Source organism: Esox lucius, chromosome 20 (genome assembly GCF_011004845.1).
Source record: "Esox lucius isolate fEsoLuc1 chromosome 20, fEsoLuc1.pri, whole genome shotgun sequence".
NCBI classification, from domain to species: Eukaryota; Metazoa; Chordata; class Actinopteri; order Esociformes; family Esocidae; genus Esox; species Esox lucius.
In genome coordinates this window covers 23353071-23370015 of record NC_047588.1, presented here as the reverse complement: position 1 = coordinate 23370015, position 16945 = coordinate 23353071, and the positions used below count along the sequence as shown (strand labels likewise).

At 42.4% G+C, this 16945-nt stretch overlaps 1 protein-coding gene across 5 annotated transcripts in view; it reads left to right on the top strand.

Annotated features, from left to right (window-relative positions):
* The window catches only part of dyrk1b (dual-specificity tyrosine-(Y)-phosphorylation regulated kinase 1B), a 77791-nt gene extending 70366 nt beyond the window's left edge, over window positions 1–7425 (top strand). For 2 of the 5 annotated variants that reach the window (XM_010885092.5, XM_034288810.1), the window contains exons 7-11: window positions 140–286; window positions 376–537; window positions 1894–2212; window positions 2900–3003; window positions 4669–7425. In XM_010885092.5, the coding sequence (XP_010883394.1) occupies window positions 140–286; window positions 376–537; window positions 1894–2212; window positions 2900–3003; window positions 4669–5421 (1485 nt within the window). In that variant the 3' untranslated portion in view covers window positions 5422–7425. The remainder of the gene's footprint in view (window positions 1–139; window positions 287–375; window positions 538–1893; window positions 2213–2899; window positions 3004–4668) is intronic. The other 3 variants (XM_010885091.4, XM_010885090.5, XM_010885089.5) reach the window with 3 other exon arrangements.
* Window positions 7426–16945: the final 9520 nt, after the last annotated feature.

Below are 16945 nucleotides of genomic sequence, written 5' to 3'. Positions count from 1 at the left end.
ATGCATACATACATCAGTCCTCGCCTCTTCTTCCTACCTCGCCTTTTTTTTCTGTCATTTTTTTTAATTTTAGAGTAATATGCACCCTCCTCCCCACCTCATTCTGTTGCTCTATTTTTACACCCTTATCCTGCCGTAGATCTACCAGTACATCCAGAGTCGGTTCTACAGGTCTCCGGAGGTGTTGCTGGGCATGCCCTATGACCTGGCCATCGACATGTGGTCCCTAGGGTGCATCCTGGTGGAGATGCACACGGGAGAACCCCTCTTCAGCGGCTCAAATGAGGTACATGTGAGAACACACACACACACACACACAGCATCAGGCATTACTGCATAACTTGACCCTCACCTGCCCTGTGTTTGTCTTTCCAGGTGGATCAGATGAATAAGATAGTGGAGGTGTTGGGAGTCCCTCCCAATCACATGCTGGATCAGGCTCCCAAAGCACGGAAGTACTTTGACAAGCTGTCTGACGGCCTCTGGACCGTCAAGAAGAACAAGGACATAAAGAAGGTACTTTACCCCTCGGCCTCCGTGAGTAAAACTCTGATCTTACTTAACCTTTTTGTCTCATCTCATCTCTGAAACACACCCCTCCTGTCACTCACAACCAAGTAGTTTCAGGTTTCCCTCTCACCCCATAGATCTTTATATAAGAAGTTTATATTACCTTACTCCTAATCCCAAACCTAAATTTAACTGCAGGAGAAGGCAAAATATCTGATCCTAGTAATCAGGGGTAGGTTGATTTTGGAAAGTAATTTGTGCAGAAGTAAATCTGAATGGAAGCCTAAGATGAAACCTCTTTTTTATTTGGCATGTCTCTCAGTCTATATCCAGCATAACCCTTAGAATCCCACCCCAGAACTGGCAGAATTTCCTCACCATACACTTGATATACCTGAATTCAGAATAAAATGATTTACTATGAAAAAAATACTATGGTAAATGTGATAATTTATTTTGAGTGCAAATGTCGCAGGCTGTCTCCCTCCTCTGGCTCAGTTTGGAGCCACGCCTTATAGTTGTGTGTAGCTGAGAATATGAAGTGATGTCTCGCAGTAAATCTTCACCTTCTAAGTTCCAAAAGCTCCTACATTGTTTCTCTATGTGGTAGAAATTCAAGCCGAGGTTAGTGCAAAAGTGGCGTTTTCTCACTCTTCTCATTTCTAACCTATTTTTACATACTCTGCACTAATCTAAACATGTCCTCAGCCTCTTTCCAATAATCATCTAATCGATTAGAACCCCATAGAAACCGTCAGAAACATCTCTATAATTGTTTACAATGGTCCTTATTGTTATGTTATTCTCCTTATTGTTGTTATTCGTTATTAGAAGCTTTTCTAAAAATTCTATCTGGGATACTGGGATGAAATTAAGGGGTTAAGGCAAATGAAAGATGGAGGCTGAACAAAGGATAAGCAAAGCCTGGATGATGGTGGATGGGAGTTAAATTAAATGTAGATCAGAACTTAGTTAATTTTGTCCAATAAAGAGTAGAGATGTTGAGGCCCCAGCTTTCTCACCTCAGAGACAGGCACATACAATATAGGTTTACATCCATGCATCTTTTCACTGAATGATTAGGAGTCGGATGAATTATTCAGTGCCAACCAATCATTAGCTGTAGGACCAGGATCTCACGGTCCTTAGACTGGAGACTATGTAAGGAACATGTGGGAGGTCTTATTCATTTGATCTTACCAGTAAATTTAGGTCCATCCATTGATAATGTATTCAACCAACCATCACCCATTTCAACAAAATCCTTTGCTTGTTTGCATGTGTCAAAGTCCTTAATTGCGTTGAAAAAAGGGATAAAAACATTTCTCTGTACATACACTACATCAATATTCTCTGTTCTCCCTTCTCTGTCCCTCTCTATAGGAGTACAAACCTCCTGCAACACGGAGGCTCCATGAAATCCTGGGCGTGGAGACTGGAGGACCTGGTGGGAGGCGGGCCGGAGAGCAGGGACACGCTCCCTGCGATTACCTGAAGTTTAAGGACCTGATCCTGCGTATGCTGGACTATGACCCCAAGACGCGCATCACGCCCTTCTACGCGTTGCAGCACAACTTCTTCAAGAAGACAACGGACGAGGGGACCAACACCAGCAGCTCCACCTCCACCAGCCCAGCCATGGACCACAGCCACTCCACCTCCACTACCAGCTCAGTGTCCAGCTCCGGTACGGGACACAGCAGTTAGTATACATTACCAGAAACCACCCTCACACTTCATTTCATAGGGAAAGATCTATCAGAAACCATTGCTGAGGTAAACCTAAATGTAACAACTTCCAAACATTTGCAGCCTAAGCACATTTTCTCAGCAAAAGTACACTGTACTTTTTTCTAAAGTACGCTGTATAAATCCCACTATTGTTTTGTAAAACAACTAGATTCCTTAGATTAAGAGACATTGAAATCCTCTTGTAGTTTGGTTTCTTCTTTTACGTTGGTTAGTACAGCACTGTGAATAATTTCTGTCAGGGAGATCCCTCCTACCTACATATTGTTTGGGGAACACTGCGGTGTACAGTGTTGTAGTGGTGATAGTTCACTTATCTTAGCCAGTACCACACAGCCCCTCTCCGCAACAGCTACACAGAAACAAGCTCCTAGTCATTTCAGTCTCAGCCGCAGCTCTGTCCCTACAGCCTGCAGTGCACCGTCACCATAGCAACAGCTCAGCCTCAGCAGCCTCTCTGTCAGAGCTACAGCTCCCAGTCACCATGGTAACAGCTGATAGTCACCATAGCTTCAGCACAGTGTTAAGCAGCACATCAACAGGTTATGGTCCCAGCTGTAATAGATTGTAAGTACATTGAAATAACCTACTTGTGATCTGTTCCTAATGACGGGTGTCTTTTCCCGCTCACTCTTTTCAGGTGGATCTAGTGGTTCTTCTAATGACAACCGGAATTACCGGTACAGCAACCGGTACTACAACAGTGCAGTAACTCACTCAGACTACGAGATGCAGAGTCCACAGGTGAGCAGAGGTTTCAATCTCTCAACATGTTTGTCTGCTATCCATTGTAAAGTGATCTGTTAGCACACACCCTGTGGTTAAGGCCAAAACAGACCAAGTTTCTGGTGTTTTTGGAACGCTGGACCCTCCGAAGTTACTCTGATGATTTTGTAATAATTTGCACCTGTTTTTGTGGGATTTGTTAAATTGGGTTGCCTTTATTAATGACTGGATGGAATTTACCTCAGATGTCCATGTGTACTGGTGTCCAACCAGCCACTGTACCAGTTCACCACCCGGGCCATGGGGTAGCCGTGGAATCTGGAGACATCAGTGAGCCTGCTAAAGTCGTTGTAGAACTGGAGAGAGACGTCAGGTTTTGTTACCACCACAATGGGATTGTTCTGTAGGCTGCCGATCAATCCTGGGATGTCCAGATTTTGTCACTTTCGCTGCTTTTTTGTCCGGCTTCAGAAATTTAGTAAGGATACTGGTGGACCAGTACCCCATTTCTGTGTGAATGTGATGCTGGATGATGTGGGTTGATGTCTGTAAAACCGGTCCACCAGCTCCCGAAGTTCCTGCTTTTGGTGTGGGGCGAGGTTCTTGCCATGGCAACCTCTTCCCAGCGCTTGAGCAGGTTTACATGGTCAACCGGTTCTTCATGGCGAAATTTGAACCCTGTAGTTCACTGGCCCTACGATTGTGTAGAGTCTCTGCCAGAAAGTGAAGAACTTGCAAGCAGTGGTGGTCACTAACCAAGCATTTTGTCCTGTGGCTGGAACCCCCAGATGAGATTGGGCCGGATATATGTCCTCTGCTGAAGGCGCTGGGCCTCCTCCAGGTTGTGTTGCACTATGGGCCGGACCTTCTCCATGCGCTTTTCCATCTCTTGAACATCTCCTCCTGCCTGTGCTGGAAGAATCTATTTGAAAACATGTAGACTGTGACCATAAACTATTGCCTATGGTCAACAATGGTTAGGTTCGCTGTGGCCTTAAAATGAACCTCAACTGATATTGAGGGACCTGGTGTTTGCCAAGAATACATGCCCCACATCATGACACCACCACCACCATAGGACTGTACTTTTGGCGCATGGCAGGATGGTTCCATGGATTCACGTCATATTCATACCCTACCAACTGCATGTTGCTGCAGATACTGAAATTCGTCAGGCAAGGCAATGTTTTTCCAGTCTTCAATTTTCCAATTTTGGTGATCACATGCCCACTGTAGCCTGATCTTCCTGTTCTTCAAAGTTCAACCCTTTGTGCATTCAGAAATGCCCTTCTGCACACCACTGTTGGTTATTGGACAATTTGTAGCCTTTCTGTCAGATTGAACTGGTCAGGCCATTCTCATCTGACCTCTGTTATTAACAGGTTTTTGCCCTCTGATCTAGATCTGCTTTCTCTGTAAACTCTTGAGATAAAGTCCCATGTATGAAAGTCCCAGGTCCACTGTTTCTGAGATGCAGAAACCATCCACGGTCACTGTTGCTTGGATCACACGTCTTCCCCATTCTAATGTCTGGTCGAATTATTCTTTGTATGTTGACTTGCAGCCACATGATTTGCTGTTTGGCTGTTTGCAATAACAAACCAGTGTACCTTATAAAGTGGTGTACGGTAGATGCTGTGTTCAACTACTCATATTCTCCTCTTCACTTCCCCCACCTCAAAGGCTCCATCTCAGCAGCAGCTGCGCCTCTGGCCAGGAGGAGAGGGAGGCATGGGTCCCCTGTCCAACAGTGGCAGTAGCGGTGGCGACCCCCCATATCCCCAGCTGCTGCTGCACAAGCCGGCGGCCACACAGCACTCGCGCCACTTCCTGGGAGGTGGAGGCATCGGGGGCATGATGGAACCCCACCATCCGCACCCCATCTATGGCGGTCATCATGGCAATGGGCGGGGTCTGCGGCAGACTGGGCAGGGGAACCAGCCCCAGGGCCAGGCTTCGCAGGGCCAACCCTTGATGCCCATCTCCTCCCCTCAGATGCCAGACAGCATCGAGCTCAGCCTCACCCACCACCACCATCTGGGTCCGTCTTCCATCATGCCACCCCCATCGAGCTTGGACTCCAGCCAGTATGGTTCCTCCAACCTCCACCTGGGCCTCTCTGCCTTTCGGACTAGGACGGTTATGGCCCCTCAGCCGCCCCCCGCCGGCTCCCAGCAACAGTTGGCTCAGCCTCCAGCCTCTCAGGACAGCTTGGTCGCTGCCTCTGGGCTTGGATACATCCCCCCATGCTACCCGGGCAGTAACAACAATAACAACCCTCCCCAGGGTAGCGTGGTTGGGGGCGGGATGCTCACAGGGGGGCCCACACCCAGAGGAGTAGGGGGTGGTGTGGGGAGGCCGGATTCTGAGGAGTCTGCCATGATAGGTGTGTGCGGCAGTGGAGGAGGTGGCGGTCAGAATGCAGCCAACTCTTGATAAATCTTGAACAAATTCCAAAAGCCATACAATTTTAACAACAACATTACAATTTCAACATGCATACGTGATACACACACACACACACACACACACTCAAGTTCAAAACAAGTATGGCCACACATACTGAGTTACAGAGACATACTTTTGAAATATCAAAGGATTATTTTTTTTTGCATGGGAGAAGGTCAAGGGAGGGCAAGAGGGGGAAGGCTATGAAACCATTTTTATCCTTTTTTCAGTTTCTTTGTTCTTCTTTTGTTGAAGGAAAGGAACAAGGTTTAGTAGTTGAAATGGAAAGTTTCTGAGAAGTTTGTTTTTATTATTATTGTTATTATATTATTTGATTTTATGTGATTTAAGTGCAGGTTTGCAGCGAGATTTCTGTTGTTTTGGTTGTTTTTTTTTTTTGGAAGGGAGACCACAGAGGTAGAAGAATGGATTGAAAAGTGAAAATTGGTTAAGAATAGGGAGGCACGAGTACCCTTATGCTATTTTATTTTTCTTTTGTTGTTTTTTTGAAGTCCTAGGTTTAATTGTACATTTTTAATTTATTAAAAATCACTACATGAGGAGGGTAAGTGGGAGATCAGAAGAGAGCTAAATTGAGAGGTGGTTTATTTGTTCATTTTTTTCCCTTTTATACAAGTTTGTTTTTTATTAACTGATGGACAGACAACATTTGTGCATACACAGAGAAACAAGCAAGCAAACATAACTTTTAGTTCAGTTTATCTCATCCCCTGACACACACACACACACACAATTTTTTTTGGGTTGTTTTTATTCCAATCTTCTCTCGCTTGACACACAGGCTTATATATCTGAAACTATGAAACAGATCATAGAAATAAAATAAAGGAAATGACAAAAAACGTAGTCACCACGGTGAGAAAAACAATATGATATGGAGGCTGTGAAACGTTTGCCGAAGTGAGCCGCTTTCACGAGGAGAGGGGGAATGAAACTTTGACACAAAAGGAGGAAATTATTAAAGAAGAATGATAAACAACAAAACATTTTGCCAGAAGGAAAACCAAAATGCTTCCCTGTTGTTTGTTTAAAAATAGTCTGCCTTCTACTTCACCATCTAACCAGACTCTTTCACCCTCTTTCTCCTTCTCTCTGTCTTTTCTTATTCACTTTTGTTTTGGACAGTAAACTACAGAAATGTAACACATTTTGGGTTGGATTAACTCTGGATATGCTAAGCCAAACCTTGCTCACTCTATCCCCCTCTCTATCTCGATCTCTCGCTCTCTTCTCTCTGCCCCATGTTTCTGTTGGGGGGGTAGGGCAATTTATAGCAGGAGGGAGGAGTACATTGAGGGGACACTTTCATGCCCTCCTTACCCCTTCCACGCCCCTCTGACTCTGCCCTCTTTTCTTTCTCTTCTGTATTTTTTCTCCCCCTCCCTCCTTCATGACACTCTGTGAGTGCTGTTTGCCATCAAGTAAAAGAAAAAGTGAACTACTACTCTCGGCTGCTATCTCCACTTTCAACCATGTTCGGATTGCTGCTAAAGAAAAACAGACAAATAAATAAATAAAAATGGATAAACTTTTTAACCCTCCTGCTTCAGAAAAAAAAATGGAAAAATAAACCACTGCATCTCATGTATTTATTACTATTTAACAAGAAAAAAGAGAAAATTAACTTGTTTTCTGCTGTTTTTTGTTTGGTTGCCTTCTTCCTGCAGGTGAAAGTTGGGCATTGACTAAATGTAACAGTTAACGGTGGTATTAAGCCACTGAACGGGGCCTGAATGGGGGAAATTGGGTAAGAATAAAGTTGGATATATAAGAATAAAGAGTATACTTTTGCACACAAAGGTCAAATGCAAATCACAGCTTTACTTTTTTCTTTCAGTTCTTAATCAACAGTCACTTATCTGAGCAGTGTGCATACAGTAGTAGGCCTACCACAAAGACAAACTGTTGATGTGGCTGACTAAGTGATCACTGACATGGCATAATAAATCTGAGATTTGCTTTTGACCTCAACTTATTTCAATCTTTTTTTGTAACTGCTGTTGGGTGCTGTGGGGGGTGGTGTCAATGAAGAACAAAGTTGGTGTTGCTAATTCAAAGGAATTGGTATCATCATTAGGAGAATCTTGACAGTAATGTGTTGCCAATATACAGTAGCAGGCAGCTTGAAGTGTCATGTACATGTAAACACTGCATTATAGCTAGATACATTCATGATTGGTGGTTTACTATCATGACTTTACACTGAGTACACATTGTGTATGTGAACCAGTATCTTAATGGAGGTAAAGGTCCATTAACAAACCCGTGCTACTGAAAGTGATAGATGCCCCTTGCTGCATCTGTGGTTACAGCCTATTCTGGCACAATCCTCCATTTATCTATTTTATTGTCAATGGTAAGACACATTGTTTACTTAAGTAGGTTGTCTGTGTATGGGGCTGTATGGTCAAATATACCATAAAAAGGTCCACTACATTGATATTTACAAGTAGGCTACATGATGAGCAACAATGTATTGAGGTTGGAGAACTTGAAGATTGTAAAAAAAAAAAAAAAAAACTTTACTGCATTCTTACCATTGTTTGGGGGCATGGGTTATTTGAATGTACTGTATTTTAAAGAGAGAGGGTTGCTTTTTTTTTTACTAGTGGTTTCCTTTATTCGTTTTAGCCAGGTTTCCTATTGAAGTAAATTGTTTGATATTACAAATCAAAATTTGGGTCACCACTGGTTAGGTTAGTAACTTTTAAGATTTAAGGTGCAGATTAACTGTCAGTTTGCATTTCCACGATTCCCTTTTCAGAAAATGTTTATCCAAAAGAGTTCAGAATAGTCTCAGGTGGCAACCACACTGGAACATTGATTTTATCTGTGACTATTACTTTCCACATGCTATTTGTACATCGGTGATCAGCTGAAATGAGGCATCCTATCCAGATAATGCTGACATTTTGTTAAACTTTTACCAGGCTGAACCACAAGTTAGTACACTCCACATGTGACCACTGACCAAAATGAAGCAGTTCTAATTTGGTTTTTATTCTATACTGGCCTGTCTGGTTGTGTCCTCAAGCTTTTTTCACAGACTTTAGCTTGAAGTTGAAATGAAAACTTTTAACAGGCCGACAGTGCACTCTACACATGCATGTAATCATGGTTGTCTGTTAGTGTGAAGATCACACATTTAAGATATGCATAATTCTTCCTAGTGAAGTTACTGAATATTAATATAATTGACAGGACAGGCATATGTTGGATTTAATCAAGTCACTGTAAAATTGAGAGGATTGAGTTCATACTGGCTTGTCTGGACAGGCAGTGCATTATATCCTCAAAGTTTGCATGGAGACATGTGACTTATACCTGCACAAAGCATAGTTTTCAGTAGCTTTCAAAAATGACTACTTGTGGAGTTTAATGGTGCTGCTTACAAGAGGAAATTTGGATAGCCACGCTAGATTCACCCATAGTTTCTTGCTTGTGGGCATGCCCAGCAGGATTTTGCATCACGGTTGTTTGTGTATGTGTATTATATATGTAAGCACAACATAGGTTACATTCAGGCCATTCAGACTGTTCTAAAGTCAGTTGAGCTATGTTAGCTTAAATGTTTAAACTAGCAGGCTAGCTGATAACTACAATATTTAATGATATTCATATAAATTAAGTGTCATATGGGATTTCACTGCGCTTGTGCAGGCTGAATCATTGAAATATGCTATATATGAAAAACAAAATCATAATCGAGAAATATTTTTTATTCAAGCGGAGGAGAAAAGCACTCAGTGATGAGGGAATGCAAAGGGACCCATGGTGACACACCATGCAAGGTGTGTGCGCGCAACAATTCTTGGCACACCGAGAAAATCTTATGAACAAAATCTAATTGATGTATATTCACAAATCAGGCAATGGCTACAACAATAGCTACACACTTGAAAATACCCATCTCTACTCTTAGGCCAATATTAATTAATGTTAAACAACTGAAACTGTGATGAACCTGCCTGGAAGAGGACGCATGGGTGTTTTGCCCTTCGCCCAGTGAGAAGGAACGCTCAAGTGGCACAAAAATCACCAAGAATCACAGTTTGAGATTTGCAGAAGTTGGTTCCATATTGGAGTCACCAAATTTCCAAAACTAAAGGTATATGCCACCTCTATGCCAACAAGTTATTTGGAAGGGTTGCGACAAAAAAAACCACTGTAACCAAACCAGAAACATAAGTGCCTGGAATTTGCTTATTGCCATTGGAACTACACTGATGAGCCAAAACATTATGACCACTCACAGGTGAAATGAATAATGTTTATCATCCTAACAAGGGCACATGTCAAGGTCTGGGTAGATTAGATGATAAGCAAACAATGAGCTACTCATAGTCAATGTGTTGGTTGCAGGAGAAATGGGCAGGAGTAAAGACCTGAGCAACTTTGACAAGGGCCAAATTAATATGGCCAGACTACTGGGCCAGAGCATCTCTGAAACGACAAGGCTTGTGGGGTGCTCCCAGTCAGCAGTGGTGAGTACCTATTGACAGTGATCCGAGGAGGGACGAACCACGAACTGATGACAGGATGTTGGGCTGCTCAATGATGCACGAGGGCAACGAAAGTTAGACCATCTGGTCTGAACCGACAGGAAGGCTAACCGACAGGAAGGCTCATTTTAATGATGTTAAGGGAGGAATCTGTCACAACACACAGTGCATTGCACCCTTCTGCGTATGGGGCAGCATAGCTGCAGACCAGTCAGTGTCCATGATGACCCCTGTCCACCATCAAAAGCGCCTACAATGGGCACTTCCTGGTCTTTGCGAACTGTGAGAAGACGACAAGCCGGTGGAGGAAGTATGATGCTCTGAGCAATGTTCTGCTGGGAAACACTGGGTCCGGGCATTCATGTAGATGTTAATTTGACAAGTCCCACCTACCTAAACATCATTGTAGACCAGGTACACCCCTTGGCAGTGGTATTCTCTGATGGCAGTGGCCTCTTTCAGTAGGATAATGTGCCCTGCCACACATTGTTTGGGAAAGGTTTGAGGAACATGATAAGGAGTTCAAGGTGTTGTAGAGAGGTTTTGTAGAGTCCGTGCCTCGGCAGGAGGACCAACACCATATTAGGCAGGTGGTCATAATGTCTAGGCTCATCAGTTTTTGATTGGAACCAGGTTCTATGATTCTGATCATACTAAAAGGTTTTTGGCAATACACCAGAGCTGGGTTTGGTATAAAAAGAGCATTTTATGGGCTTTTATACTTACCAAGACCCTGTGAAGCTTGTTAAGATACATGGAAACATGGACTTTAAGTACCAGATTTTAGGCCAAAACCTGTCTCACTCAGCCAGGAGGCAAAAAATGGTTCTGTATTGGATCATCCAGCCAGACAACAATCCAAAGCATTCCTCCAAATCAAAATGAAAACCATAAAATAAAGCTTTTTTTTTTTAACCTAAATCACACTGGTGTGAGCTGAAGAGGAAAGTCCATTAGTAAGGACTGTGTACTCTGAAGGCTCTGGAGAGTTTCTGTGTCGAGGAGTGGTCTAATATCCCTTACTATGTGTTCTCCCACCTCCTGAAACATTATAGGAGACAAGTCAGAGCTGATATTTTTGGCAATGCCCGTCTGGTGCCTCACCTAGGATTAGTCCTGTAGGGCCAAGAATCACCGGGTCACTTTATGTCCTTTGTCTTTTCTGTCTGCTACAGAGCCATGTGGTTTGTGATATATAAGAAGTGTCATCCCAAGACATAATAACGCAGGAAATTAAAAGGGCTCCAATGCTCCAGCGCTTTCATCAGAAGTAGTTTAAATGTAGAATAATGCAGTGTTTGCACGTTGGAGATTCTCTTAAACATGCCTTGGAAGCAGATATGCCCCCAAGGCCTAAATGAATGAGATTATTTTACTCAGTAAAGCCCAGGCTGCGTTTGCATTTAAAATGGTCTGAATGCTAGATATTTGACCAATTATTTTATAATTAAAGTTGAGTTGGAGTGTTAGCTCAGCCTCTTCATGGCAGATCTGCCTCCATGACATGTTTAAGTAAAACTCCCCATTATGCTGCCTTTTTAGAGGGGGTGAACAAAATAACAGAAACACAGCATGGAAAGGACTGTTGCTTTGAAGGAGCTAAATCACAATTACAAACACAGCTGCAGAAGTCACATTAGGCTGATTGCGAATTATGTGTCAGCTATCAGAAGCACATTGTTATTTTAGTTTCCAAAGCAACATTAGGCCACTAATAGTGTTCCAAAGAGGCCAAATAGTCAATGTGCAAATTAAAATAGTAAAATTATAGAATAAGTCAAGGAGGACAGTCTAAAAAATAATGACAACATATGCCCAACATGGACAAATTGCATCAGCAAATAGTAACAGCTGTCACAAGTCATAGCTGACCGACATGGATCAACAGACACTTAACAGGATAAATGCCCCAAAATTAGAGCCTCAAAACATACATTTCAACAAAAACTCTACGTATTGAGCTTCAGAAAGCTGGTATTTATGTCAGTTCTGCTATTCAGAAAGTGCTTGTACTAAAGGCCAACACACAAAGACTCATAAATGGATGTAAGGAGCACAAAACCTGGACCCCTGTACAATGGAAAGAATTAATGTGGTATGATGAGCAATCTTTCATCCAATTTCCTACATTCGTATGGGTTTACGTTTTATGAACACCAGGATGACGTCAAATGTCATCCATGGCCTCCCCTGTCACCTGATCTGAGCATCATTGAGCATTTATGGGATGTTTTGAAGCACAGAGTGTGAATTAGATTCAAAGAACTGGAGGCTTTTCTTCTTGAGGAATGGTCCCACTACACATTTTGTCCACCCCCTATTTTACACACAAACATCTGGATAGACATGTTAGCATCATCTAGAGTTGCTCACTTGTTGGCGTGGCAGGAGCATTTTGCAGCATTTCAAGAAGTCTTGAACCATAGCATGTTTGTATGCAGGTAGCTCTGGTTATGAAATGGCTAACAATTTTTGCTTTAAAAAATATTTTCATACAGACTATGCACAGACATAAATAATATTTCAAACTTTTATTTTACTATAAATAAAACTTTAGTAATATCAAAAAGGTAATGAAATTGTTTTCTTTGCATATGATCATTGAAAAATAAGGCAACATTCTTAATGTCAATGAAATGACATGATTTAGAAAATAAGATTACTGAGAGGGTTTTTGTGCTTGTATCTTCTTTTTGAAGAGAGAGTAACTTTATAAAAACATTATAAAGTAAATACATTTACTTCTTATCAATATTAATCAAAAACCTTTTGATTCATAGTGATGAGACTGCTTTTTTGGAAACCTATTGCAGCTACTATCCATTTTAATGGTTTATGCTAAATTCTCTAGATTCTTAATTTTGGTGGCTCAAAAGAAAACAAAGTGTATTATTTTGACCCAATAATAAATGTTAGTAGGATCCTGAACACCCAGTGATTGGTGAGCACCCAGCTATCATAACGGGGGAGCTGCATAAAGTTGGTCAGAACAGGCACTATCCTAAGTCAACCTTTAAATCTAAAAGAGATTGACACGTTTAAGCAAACTCCGACACACTGTTCAGTTTTCAAAGCACTACCGAGGCTCCTTTCAAAGTGACAATAGCAGGTGATTAATGATGTCTGAAGCTTTGTTTGATCATGTGATGTCCTAAAGTTTTGTGGCAAAATGCAGAATTCCCCAGTTCTCAGATGATGAGAGCATATCTCGGTACTTTCGAATACTGACCTCTACTGGACTCTGTTTTCAACTCTATATACATCAGTGGTGGTGTAGCAGGTAGAATCAGGGACTTATAAGTAACTGGTACTGGGATGAGATCGAATCCTGATTGTATTTAGAAAACACTGTTGTTCAAATAATTTATTATATTAACCACATCCTATGAAACTCTTGCCTTTATCTTTTAAAAAATTATAACAGATGCACAGTTAAAAAGAATGCTACAGGAAAGGTAGGAAGAACATGGGATTTGAACACCACATTCTAATTCCTCTTATCAAGGGGCCCGTCTAACCATTGAGCCACAAAGTCTTATCCAATATTTGGGGAAAAGACATCTATATAAATATAAACTCAATACTGAGTACTATGTTAAAAAGCTTTGAGGAATTTATTGTTTTTCTATGCAAGGACTGTTGGACTGCTGGACTGCTGGAGGGTGGGTTCTGTGGTGAGGGCTCATGGTGGAACAAACCACTAAGGGCTGGGTTTACCACAGGTGACACAATGGCTGACAAGATGTGGAAGATGCACAGAACAAGGTAGAGGTCAAAGGCCTGAAAGTCTGAAAAGCCAGTGGAGAGATGAGACGGGTAAACATGTAGGTAAGATGGATCAAAAGGTCCAGGGGTAGACCTCCGAAATCACCAACCAGAAGGAGGGGACTGAGGAAGGCATGTGGGGAGGACATGTCTCTAACTCGCCTACAGCATGGCACCCAACACATTACCAAAGTGTAAGGTGGGAGAAATGGACCTGTCAAACGACGCGACCAGCCCGCTGAAATGGAATGTGTGCTGGTGGCCTCATCTGTTACGATGATGGTGGCCAGTACGTGTTGTTCTATGTGATTCTTACAGCCGCTACTTCCTTACGTGTTATTCTGGGCTTAAGTTTTCTGAAACAGTTCAAGTTCAGAATCCTCACTGTGCGTTTAATACTACAGTTGATTCAGCCCAACGAGTGGTTCACCTCAATCAAATTGAAGGATGCTACCTTGAACCAATCAACCCCACAAAGTATCTCAGGTTATATTCAGTAGCCTAAAACTACCTTTTCTCTCCCTGTCTCCCCAAAAGGTTTCCACAAAAGGTCGGGGGAGCTCTAGCTCCAATGCAACTCACAGGGATCATAGTGCAAGCATATTTTGACTGATAGTAGTAGAGTCATACAAGCTGGTGGCAGTGCACACTCTTATCCGCTCACACAATCACTGTCTGGGATTTGGAGTGAATCGGTCAGTTGCCTGGCACCTCCCACACTTGTTGTGCCCTTTCGTGACTGCCTTCATCTACAAGGAATGATGGCATTCCTGGTGACCGTCATTCCTTGTGGGCTGTTACGGATGTGGCCAGTTCAACACTGGCTGTGGCCAAATGCCTAAACTCGTCACACCACCTCCATCGATTGCTCAAGGTGTACACCCTATGCCACAGAGAAGCCCTTGAAAAGATCCACAGATATATTTACAGGGGCAAAGCATTGCATCCCAAAATTATGACCATGGATTCCTCCCTTATGTGGTGCTCTGTCACTGGATTTTGTTGGTAACACAAAATTAATGACTTCTAGCTTTTGGCTATTTTTCTAGCCTATAATCAGTTTTGATGCTCCTTTTTGGGCCAGCATCTTCTGGTCAGAACCAATAACGGGATATAGTGGGTATGTGTCAACAAACAAAGCAGGACACGGCTCCTGCTCTCTGTTTACGCACAGTTAACCTCTTTGTCAACCTAGGCACAGATCTCTTCTAGAAGGTTTCCTTTTCTCTTTAGAATGGAAGCTTTACCCTTCGGTGACATAGCAGATCTGTGAGATGTTTGGCAATGCCGGCTCTGATATCTTTGTGTCTTAAGAAAACGTGCACTGACTGTTGTGTTTTGGGAGACGAGCACTCTGGGGGTTTGATGCGTTTCTGAACTAAAGGCTGCATCCAAGAATCCATGGCCGCAGGCTCTCAACACATCCCAACCAGTAGATATTTTTCAAGGGCACTCAGAGAGTCTGTCCATCCTTCTTATGTCTCCTCATTGGCCAAAAAGGCTGTGGTTTCCAGAGTGAGTCTGTCTGTTTGATGGACCTACATGGCTTCTGACAAATCCAGCGGGACTTGCTGTCGTAAGTTTAAGGTTGAATTCTGCACCCATAGCCCTGAGAGTTTGATCTGTGGGTCTGGCCTCTGAGAGGGCTTCCCATGAGCAGGGCGCTGGTACCAGTCTGACCATGGCAATGCTAATTCTCTACTTATACAGGACTAAGAATTAGATTTTTGTGTCCAGCCCCTGAGCGGTTACTCTCAGAGGATGCCAGGCCCCGGTTTGCGCTCCTGGTGGCCAGAACACTCATACTGGTCCCTACACAGCAGACACCTGCCTCAGTTCTGAGAATAGACCTGAGAGCCTGGCCCCTGAGCAAACTAATATCTCAGAACCTCCTCCTGAATGACATTGGATTTGAGCAGTTTCTCCCATTCTCCTTGGAGATCATCCCAAACTCTTTCAGATTGGATGGGGAGCATCTATGAACTGCAATCTTCTGGTCTCCCCACAGATTGTCAATCCACACATTTGTTTCTCAGGTTCCAAAGTGAGAATAGCATGTGATTAAAGTCATCTGAAACTTAGTTTGATCACAGGATCTTCCAAAACTTGCCGCAAAATGCAGACTTCCTAAGTTCATTGATGCTGAGTGATGTAACTATTGGGTGTACAAAAAGTGCGGTTGTGTGCTTTCAAACACCAACCTCTATTGGACACCATATTTACCAATTTAGCTACAGCTACATGTTTCAACCCTTCATACTTCAGTGATGGTAGTATCTGGTAGTGGCTGGAATGTGTAAGCAGTAACCACTAGTGGCATAAGACTGAATCCTAGTGCTTAGAAAACTTTCCTTTGAAACAACACTATTATTATTCAAACAATTGGTTTCATTGAACATTATATGACATTCTTGACTTCAGTATCCAAAAAATTACAACAGATGCACAGTAAAAAAAAAACTGAATGGAAAAGCAAGAAGAACATGGGATATGAACACTGCATTCCTATAACTCCTTTGAAGGCACACGTATAACAATTGCACTACAAAGTCTTATCTAATACTAGGGGAGAATAAATTGATGTAAACAAAAAATATGATATTCATTTCTGACAAACAGGTGTCACTACTGAGCAATATTTCTGGACCATTTCTTTAGTGTGGGTCCCTCACATCAGTTACACCTCTTTGGATTAGCAGAGCAATTGTATTGTTCTCTTTTGATGCAACAGAGTGATGACCAAAAAGGAACCACTGGTTATGAGAATAACCTTTTGTTCCCTGAGGTAGCTTGGGCTCCCGGCTGCTTTATACGAGCTGGGCTCTAACTTGTGTGATTGTATTTATCCTCATCGATGCACATTTCATTCCCCTTATGTTGCACCTTGTTCCCCCTTATGTTGCGTTGTTGAACATTGGTATTATAATGGGATCTTTAATCTCTCACAAAAATCTTTTTGACAGTAACATGTAATGCCAATATTATGTATGATGCAAATATGTAGGTGTGTTAGAAGTATAATTTAGTGTTACTGACTAACTGCTTAGTTTAATATAACCTGAACACGAGTATAGATGAGTACAAAAATATAATTTCAGTCCATTGGCCAGCAGGTGTCCCCCTTTGTGTCACTCTCCCAAAGTGAGTGATGGTGCAAATTACCAGGTGAGCGTAATTATCAATCTCCTATAAAATAACATTTTAGAATGGCCACTCCATTTAGT